This window comes from Capra hircus (genome assembly GCF_001704415.2).
Source record: "Capra hircus breed San Clemente chromosome X unlocalized genomic scaffold, ASM170441v1, whole genome shotgun sequence".
Lineage (NCBI taxonomy): Eukaryota > Metazoa > Chordata > Mammalia > Artiodactyla > Bovidae > Capra > Capra hircus.
In genome coordinates, this window is record NW_017189516.1 from 353,979 (window position 1) to 363,839 (window position 9,861).

The 9,861-nt window shown below is 36.8% G+C and overlaps 1 protein-coding gene across 2 annotated transcripts; it reads right to left on the minus strand.

Annotated features, from left to right (window-relative positions):
• Positions 1-241: 241 nt before the first annotated feature.
• On the minus strand, positions 242-9,567 carry HMGN5 (high mobility group nucleosome binding domain 5). Of its 2 annotated transcripts, none has more exons than XM_005700588.3 (6): positions 9,412-9,567; positions 7,484-7,513; positions 6,907-6,936; positions 6,580-6,633; positions 4,038-4,172; positions 242-1,454 (listed from the first exon to the last, which is right to left on the minus strand). In XM_005700588.3, exons 1-6 carry the CDS (start codon positions 9,424-9,426, stop codon positions 816-818), a joined length of 903 nt encoding a protein of 300 aa, XP_005700645.1. In that variant the 5' UTR covers positions 9,427-9,567; the 3' UTR covers positions 242-815. The 2 variants fall into 2 exon arrangements, with proteins under 2 accessions (XP_005700645.1, XP_005700646.1); XM_005700589.3 differs by lacking the exon at positions 9,412-9,567 and adding an exon at positions 8,862-9,066 and having other exon boundaries at positions 809-1,454.
• Between the last annotated feature and the right edge of the window lie 294 nt (positions 9,568-9,861).

Sequence of the window (9,861 nt, forward strand, 5' to 3'; positions counted from 1 at the left end):
CTTTTGGTGATGAAAATGTCATGGGATTAGATAGTGGATAGTGATAGTGGTTGCACAACATTGTGAATATACTAAAACCATAGAATCATGCATTCTGAAATGGCTGAAATGGTGAATTTTATGCTTATTTTATCTCAGTGCAAATTTTAAAAAATATTTTCATTAACACCACAATAGAAAAAAAAAAGCATTATAATATTTCACTAACTGCAATTTGGAGATATAACAAACTACAATCATCTTTGAAGATAATTTTTATTAAGATAAATCCAATAAAGTGTTGTGAATACACATATTATCAGAACTTCCATTCTGAAATAAACATTTGTATTTCTTTTAAAAATGGAATTTCAATTTCATTTTTCCCAAGTAATATCACAGTTATATTTGGGAAAGATAATTCTTACTCTTACCATTACATGAAAACAGTTCACTTTCTTTATAAAAACAACCTAGAGAACCACAAGAATTTTTGAGGAAATTCTTTTGGGATCTCTCCACTTTGAGAAATTATCACATATAGGAGTAAAATTAAAATTCAAAGATTTAACATATAAATTACAGAAAAGGGTATTCACTGACAAAGTTGAAAGCATATTTTTTCTATATATTCCACCATTATAATTACAAAGTTTATAGATAATAATTCAATGTTAGGAAATTTGTGACTAATGAACAGTATGAAGATGTTTTGAAACTAAATTGATGTTAAAGAAAAGCTGTGTCTATAAAATATTTGATAAAAATATTCATCTCTATTAACATTATAACATAGAGGTACATATTACCAAACTATGAAACCATACAGGGCAGCTTTAAGCAATACTCTGAGACTCTTCTTTTTTGACCTCTTCTCTTTTGGTTATTTTTCCAATTTCAGCCTTGCTTTCATCTTTTACATCTCCATCTTTGTTTCCATTTTCTTTCTCTTTTCCTTCTTTCTTTTTTTCATCTTCCTTCTCATTTCCACAATCATCCCTTTTTCTATCTTCATCCTTTTTTCCAGCTTCTCCCACTTTTCCATCTCTTTTATCTTTTCCATCTTCAGATTCTTTGCCATCTTCTCCTTTCCCTTTCCCATCTTCATTCTCTTTTTTCTCTCTTTTTTCTTTTTCATCTTTTTCCTCTTTACCATCTTCTCCTTTCCCTTTTCTATCTTTACCCTCTTTTCCATCTCCAGTTTCTTTCTTGTCTTCTTCCTCTTTTCCATCTTCTTCTTTCTCTTTTCTCCCCTCATCTTTTTTTTCAACTTCTTTCCCTTTTCCATCTTTGTCCTCCTCTACATCTTTTCCTTTCACTTCTTCCTTATTTTGATCTCCATCTCCTTTTTGATCTTCTTTTTGATCTTTTTTTCCATCTTTTGCCACTGCCTCTTTCTTTTCTTCTCCTTCTTCTTTGGTATCTTCAATTTTTTCTTCTTTTATTTCCTCTATTTCTCTTTCAGGAACTGGTGCCTATAATGAATATCAAACAAAAAAAAAACCAAGATTATATTTGTAAATATGGAACCAAGACAGAATTATAGCTATTATTAAAGAAAGTACTTTCCCTGTGGAAAAGGCCTCCTAAAAAACATGTCATAAGGAAGTATTATATGAAATAGGATTAATTAAAGTATCTCTACATTATCACACACAAACAGATATTTGGAACAATAAATTTGGAAAAACCTATTAATATAAATAATTTTCATTACAAATATGAGGAAACAGACTAAATACAGAAAAAAATAACATATTCTCTATCAATAATTCTCAATGAGTAGTATACACATATACAAAATATATTTCTTGAAGAAATAATACATTTTATTTCTATGTTGGTGATATTTAGGTTTACTTTGTAAAAAGTTAGTTGAAAAGACTTTTACCAGGTATCATAGGATCAGTTACAAAAGATTTTCCCTATATGCACAGGTTTGATTTATAGATTTGGCATTAAACCCCATTTTCATTGTTTTAACTATAATATTGAAAAATGTGATGATAAATATGCAAAACAAGATCTATTGGAAACATAAACATACTGATCTCCTTTGCAATCTGAAGAGGGAAAAAGACTCATATGATCTCGAAAAGGGATTTACAAATAGCCCATGTACTGACAAAAGGAATAGAGGATCAGTCTATATTTAATAGGACAGTCATTAGATTATCAAGATCACTGGCATTGTTCTATTAATATCAGTGGTAACCCACTGCTCCCATACCCATTACTGAAAATTCTCAAATATTAAATTCATTTTATTTCTTTTTCTCTTATTTACCACTATCGTATATGCTGTATACAGAATGTATGTGTCCCTCAAAATTCATATGATGAAACCTAATTTCCAATGTGATGGAATTTGGAGGTGAGGTCAATGGGAGGTGATTTGGTTATGAGGGTAGAGCCCTAATAAAAGGGATTTATGTCCTTATAAAAGAGGCGCCAGAGAGCTCTCTCACCCTTTCTATGGTGTCAGGACACAGCAAGAAGACTGCCATCCATAGACTAGGAAGCAGGTCCTCTGTTCATTTCAGTTCAGTTAAGTCGCTCAGTCGTGTCCGACTCTTTGTGACCCCATGAACCGCAGCAAGCCAGGCCTCCCTGTCCACCACCAACTCCTGGAGGTTACCTAAAATCATGTCCATTGAATCAGTGATACCATCCAACCATTTCATCCTCTGTTGTCCCCTTCTCCTCCTGCCTTCAATCTTTCCCAGCATCAGGGTCTTTTCAAATGAGTCAGCACTTTGCATCAGGTGGCCAAATTATTGGAGTTTCAGCTTCAATGTCAGTCCTTCCAATGAACACCCAGGACTGATCTCCTTTAGGATGGACTGGTTGGATAGCCTTAGAGTCCAAAGGACTCTCAAGAGTCTTCTCCAACACCACAGTTTAAAAGCATCAATTCTTCAGCACTCAGCTTTCCTTATAGTCCAACTCTCACATCCATACATGACCACTGGAAAAACTATAGCCTTGATTAGATGGACCTTCGTTGACAAAGTAATGTCTGTGCTTTTCAGTATGCAATCTAGCTTGGTCATAACTTTCCTTCCAAGGGGTAAGAGTCATAATTTCATGGCTGCAGTGATTTTGGAGCCCCCTAAAATAAAGTCAGCCACTGTTTCCACTGTTTCGCCATCTATTTGCCATGAAGTGATGGGACTGGACACCATGATCTATGTTTTCTGAATGTTGAGCTTTAAGCCAACTTTTTCACTCTCCTCTTTCACTTTCATCAAGAGGCTCTTTAGTTCTTCTTCACTTTCTGCAATAAGGGTGGTGTCATCTGCATATCTGAGGTTATTGATATTTCTCCCAGCAGTCTTGATTCCAGCTAGTGCTTCTTCCAGCCCAGCATTTCTCATGATGTATTCTGAATATAAATTAAATAGGTATGGTGACAATATACAGCCTTGACGTTCTCCTTTTCCTATTTGGAACCAGTCTGTTGTTTCATGCCCAGTTCTAACTGTTGCTTCCTGACATGCATACAGATTTCTCAAGAGGCAGGTCAGGTGGTCTGGTACTCCCATCTCTTGAAGAATTTTCCATAGTTTATTGTGATCCACAGGTCAAAGGCTTTGGCATAGTCAATAAAGCAGAAATAGATGTTTTTCTGGAACTCTCTTGCTTTCTCAATCCAGCAGATGTTGGCAATTTGACCTCTGGTTACTCTGCCTTTTCTAAAACCAACTTGAACATCTGGAAGTTCACAGTTCACCTACTGTTGAAGCCTGGCTTGGAGAATTTTGAGCATTATTTTACTAGCGTGTGAGATGAGTGCAACTGTGCAGGTCCTCAGCAGATACCAAAAATGTTGGTACCTTGATCTTGGACTTCCCAGCCTCTAGAACTAAAGGAGTAATAAATTTCTGCTATTTATAAGCCACCCAGTCTGTGGTATTTTGTTACAGCAGGCTGAACAGACTAAGACACTATGGAGACATACTCATTTAATGTTTCTCAACTTTTAAACTACAAGGCAAACAAGATTTCCTTCAGTTGAACCCATTGCTAAACTTTCAAATGGACAAATTTGAATATACCTCTATAATTTTGGCCCCTCCATTTTCAGTAGTTTCATTTTTGTATTCTTTAACAACTTCTTTCTTGGTTTCAGCTATGGTTTTGGCACTTGCATCTGTGTTTTTTCCCATCATATCATTTTTGGTCTTCATTTTCTGTCCAGCAACACAAAACAATAAAAAGATAAATACACAATTTAATTGGTATGTTGATTAAATGGCACAATTATTTTACCAACTGTTGTAACAGTTTATGAAAAAGCTTTAAAATACTTTCAGTGTCATTATAAACTTGAAATGGCATTAAAATGAATACTATTCCTCTTATATAAATCAAAGTTTCTCTCAGATGAAAAGCAACAAGTTAGAATGCTGACCAGTAGCTACTCAGGGCCAATTGCCAGCATCAGATTAAAATTTGATAAATTAATTATCTTTTATTAGAGGGGACCAGTTTATCCCTGTCATGTCTAATAATTAGCAACAGGGTTTTTGATTCCAGAGCCTCCATTGTTAATAATTATGAATAATACTAAGTTAAGGATAGCACCAATTTAAATACATTTAAAAGAGATAACTTGGGGATATTAGTGATTTGTTTGCAAGAAAGCTCTTTGCCCTAAGTGTGTATGTGGTAGAAAGAGCACTGGATTAAGGGGCCAGCAAACATGTGTTTTAAATCTGGATCTGTTTTTTGCTTGATGTGACTTTGAGCAAAAGCATAAATTTATTTGTGTTTATTTTTTCAAATGTAAGAGAGAGTAATACCACCTACCTACCAGGATGTTGTAAGAAGCAAATGATAAAATATATGTGAAATTACATTGGAAACTGTAAAATGCAATGTAGATATATTATTATCCTTTTAACACATGAGAAACTGAGAGCCAAGGAGGGTGAAGTGTTTTTATATTATGTTTTATTCTAGCATTTTTTTAAAGAAGAAATGAACAGTGTTTACCATTTTAACAACTTGTAAATTGAGCATTTAATTTTATAAATAGTGGCCTTGAAATGTGAAATAGAGAAAAATCAAATAGAAACTTTCTCTTCTGTTGTCATTTGCTATGATTAATAAAACTATCGCCATGTCATTTGCTATGATTAATAAAACTGTCGCCATAGTTTTAGCAAGGTCTTTTAATCAAGGATTTTAAAGCATTTTCAATCACTAAATTATGGGATTAGGTGATTTCTAATGTTTCTGCTAGCCTTAATGTTTTATGATGTTAAGAATTCAACCCAAAGCCAGTGCTCTATGACAACCCAGAGGGGTGAGATGGGGACGGAGAGGGGTTTAAGAGGGAGGGGACATATATCATATGTATACCTATGGCTGATTCATGTTAATGTATGGCAGAAAACAACACTATATCATAATGTAATTGTCCTCCAATAAAAAATTAAATTAAATTAAAGAATTCCACCTATCCTTAAAACATCAACAATGCCTCAATAAAGAATTCTGAAAAGAAATAAAATCATATTATATTCACAAACATTTACATGTAAATAAAGGTAAATATAGGGGGAAAAGTAAGCTTAATATTGAGGCTATCTCTATTTTTAATATTTTTCTAACCACAACACCAGAGCATAGGAGCCTATATAAAATCAATTGTGTGCATTTGAAAATAATGTATGTGAAAGCACTTTGCAAATTGTTCAGTATTATCAAACGTTGCTGCTACTGCTGCTAAGTCGCTTCAGTCATGTCCGACTCTGTGCAACCCCATAGATGACAGCCTACCAGGCTTCGCCATCCCTGGGATTCTCCAGGCAAGAACACTGGAGTGGGTTGCCATTTCCTCCTCCAGTGCATGAAAATGAAAAGTGAAAGTGAGGTCTCTTCAGTCGTGTCCGACTGAGCGACCCCATGGACTGTAGCCTACCAGGCTTTTCCGTCCATGGGATTTTCCAGGCAAGAGTACTGGAGTGGGATGCCATCACCTTCTCCGATTATCAAACGTTAGTTACTATTATTATCACAAAACATTACTTTGGTTACTACAGTTTATACCTTGTGTTTTCCCAGGAATATTGGTATTGTAACTGTATGAATTCAAAAGCATGTACATTTTATGGCCCTATTGAACTAAATTTTTGTTTTGTCTCTTCCTAGGGAAAATGTCAATACACAGTAGAAAACCACAGAACACAAACAAATACTTCCTTCTCAAAGGGCTGACATGTACCATATGGTAGATGTATAATGTAATATGGGGCTTCCCTGGTGGTTTAGTGGTAAAGTATCTGCCTGATGATGTTGGAGAGGCAGGTTTCATCTGTGGGTTGGGAAGATCCCCTGGAGAAGCAAATGGCAATCCACTCCAGTATTCTTGCCTGGGAAATCCCATGGATAGAGGAGCCTGGCGAGCTACAGCCCATGGTGTTGCAAAATAGTTGGACACGACTTAGCAACCAAATCACAACAACAACAAATAATGTAATATATGACTAACTGAAATGAAAACAAAGCAAAATTATCAACTTGTATGCCTTTCCAAAAAACTATTTCTGAAGAAAAGCAAGTTTCTCTCAATATTGCTTGCTGAATATTTACCCTTGGAGTTGATGTTCTTTTGGGCTTCAAATCTGGTATAATGGGCACGGGCAACTGCAAAAAAAATAAAAGTGCAAATCATGGGGGAAAGAAAGAGAAGACATCATAACTGAAGAAAGATCACTAACTGAAATTCAACTTTGTGATTAAAATAAATGAGTGTAGTTCAAACTGAAAACCAGGACAAAAATATTTCCTTGGTGAGAAAGTTTTTCTTAAAACATCAAAAATAAATCTTGTATTAAATGACTAACACATTCCAGAATCCCCTGAAGTCTAAAATTATATTTTACAATACATGGGCAAAGTTTTATAAAGACTACTTACAGCAGACAGTCTGGCTGATCTTCTCTTTGGCTATAAGTTAAAAATAATTATCAGTTAAGAAAATTATGGATACACAAAACTAGAAATATTTATATTGTGGTGAAAATATTTAGTGTAACACTATATATATGTTGTCATTAAGAAGGATTGTGAGCTTGATTAGAAAGTATTATTGAACTAATAAAACTATAAGTTTTGATTTTTCCCTTCTCTGGACCCTTCATATGCTTAAGAAAAAAATTCCAAATTAAATTGCAATTGCTAGGCTAAATCAACACAATGGCTAATAACAGTATATTTAGAAATGAAAATATAGCCCTTTCTTGGAAATCAACAAAGCAATTCTTTAGTTAAAAGGAAGAAGCTCTCTCCAGATCTTAAACACAATACCATCCTAAGTCCCAAGAAGTTTGGAGTTTTCAATACCTACTATTTCTGAGAGAGACCACTGGCATGCCATATTGGTACTCATCTGGTACAAATACACTAGGAAGCATTTAAGTTTTAGTTGCTTATGTTTCAATTTTAAAGAACAAGTGAATTTTTTCAGACAGACTCTAAAACTAAAGAAACTCACCTCTTGCTTCATATCACCTTGACCTGCAGCCTATACAGAGGAGAAAACCACACAGAAATAAAGTCATTGATATAAATGTATAGATCTGAAAATATTGCCTATAGATTGCAGTCTGGAATATAACAGCTTATGACTTTTTCCTGAATTTCTGCTCAAGTAGCCACCCGTTATTGCCTAGTAGCATGCTGTCTACTAACGTGCAAATGTACACCAAGATGCAAATGAATTCCCAAGACATGTTTATATAACTGATAGTCAGTTTCATCCTTTTGTATAAACTGTATCTCCTAAAAACAAACTTTAATTTTAAAATCCACCTGTTGTAGCCCATGTTAAAGCCAAAAAGGATGAGAGAGGGCGAGCAGAATGAAGGGCGGAGCTTCATGCAATTTCCCCGTCTGTTTAGCCTCATGCTTGAGATGTAATTGTACTTATCTGACGCTCGCTTATCGCCTCCAAGTTCTGCAGACAAGAACTACAATCCCCACAATGCTTTGCGGCGGCGGGGGTTTACCTCTTTGTTACAACGTCAGCGCGTTTTATTGAGAAGCCGGCTGCGGATTTTAAAACTTCCCGCCACTACCTGCCACAAGGTTGCTGTCAGTTTTGTAAAATCGCAAGATCCATTGCACAAGCCTAGAAAAGCGCAGCGGCGGGAATCACAGAAAGGGGGTTGCTGATTAGAAACCATTGCTTTCTGTCTTTTTAGACTGGAAATTACTAAGCTATTGCACGAGTCATACAGCCTCAGAGCACCAGGGAATTTCAGTCTTATTCCTATTTCTAAAAATAGGGGAGACAAACGAATGGAGAGGAATAATACTTTAAAAAAATCATAACGCCTTACAATAGCACAGTATTTTACAATTTTATCAAGCAACAAAACAGCGATCGATTTCACTTCTAAGGGACCCCGCTCCTCAACAAACAAACAAACAAACAAACACATACATCAACACCGAGTGTGAATTTCTTTCTTGTCCAAGAGAGGAGTCATGATTTTTTAAGTGGAGTCGCTAAGAGTTGGACACGACTTCACTTTCACTTTTCACTTTCATGCATTGGAGGAGGAAATGGCAACCCACTCCAGTATTCTTGCCTGGAGAATCCCAGGGACAGAGGAGCCTAGTGGGCTGCCGTCTATGGGGTCGTAGAGAGTCAGATACGACTGAAGCGACTTAGCAGCAGCAGCGACAGCACCCCTTGAATAGCTCCCATCAATTCTTCGTGTCTAAAGTGAGCAAATCCACGCTACCCCAAGATCAGCAATAGTTTATCTGACGCATTCCTCTTATCATTCTTCCACCTTTAGACAGTGAGCTTGGAGAGTCTCAGACCTCTCGGGCCTAAAGTTGCTATTACAACGGTGAATCTTTACCTTCTCCAGGACAGTTTGAAGTCTGCGCCGCCTAATGGCGCAGGATTACCACTGCAAAGCCATCTGGCTTGACAAGAAGTGGAGGAGGGAAAAAAAAGAATAAGAAAACGGGAAGAACAAAGGCAAATAAATATGGGAGAAAGCCATGGCCTTCGTTCACCCAAATGGGACGGTTCCCGGAGGAAATCTGGAGGCTGAGGAGGAAATTAGTGCCTGAAAGTGTGGTTGGGAGAAGAGTTCTCCAATAGGGTAAGCGGAGGAAAGGGGGTGGGGTAGGAAGCGACAGCACAGCGCTATGGCTGTTCGTAATTCAGCACGAAGACACCTCTCAAGCGATTCTTTCCCTTAAACAAAACAAGCCAAAAAGTGAACTACTAGTTGCGTGAAAGTCCATCCTCAACCTTGTATTAACCGATATTTGCCCTTCCCTCCCCTTAGGCACCTCACAAAATCGAACTAGAAGCCAAAATGCTTTTTAAAAAAGTCTCTGCCGATTAGGAAATATGTATTTCAGTCGCTAATACCCCTTCTATCTTCCTATTTCACTTACCTTTCTTTTGGGCATTGTTGCAGCTCTCTATAGATCTTAGCAGTCAGCAGAAAAAAAGCCGAGAGCAGTCTCTACACGACCGCTCAGAGAGCAACTGAGTTTTCAATGAACTAATTAAAGTACGACCTGTACTTGCCTTCAAAAAAAAAAAAAAAAAAAACCTCTCGTTATTGGCAACATTAAACGCACCAAGACACAACCAAGCTACGTGAATGGTTAGCAGGAGTGGGAGCCAAATTGGAGTGACAGGCTGGCAGACCAATAAGAGGAGTGACCAGCCCAGGGGGCGTGGCTCACGGACTCTCGAAGCCCTCGAAGGCTGCCTGCTCCTACTGCTGGTGGGTTAGAGGAGCACCTTGACTTAGTGGACTCAAAGGTCTGAAGCATAAATCTGGCGGGAAAGCTGGGATTGTCCTTTTCGGTTCTCTTTTCTTTTTTTCCCCCTTTATA

Bases quoted from the DNA above. Each gene is read 5' to 3' on its own strand.
- HMGN5 (XM_005700588.3), bottom strand. The intron at 6,937-7,483 runs GTGAGTTTCTTT...TTTAACTTATAG, and splicing joins AAGGTGATATGAAGCAAGAG to CCAAAGAGAAGATCAGCCAG. The intron at 1,455-4,037 runs GTATATTCAAAT...TATTCATTATAG, and splicing joins GAGGGGCCAAAATTATAGAG to GCACCAGTTCCTGAAAGAGA.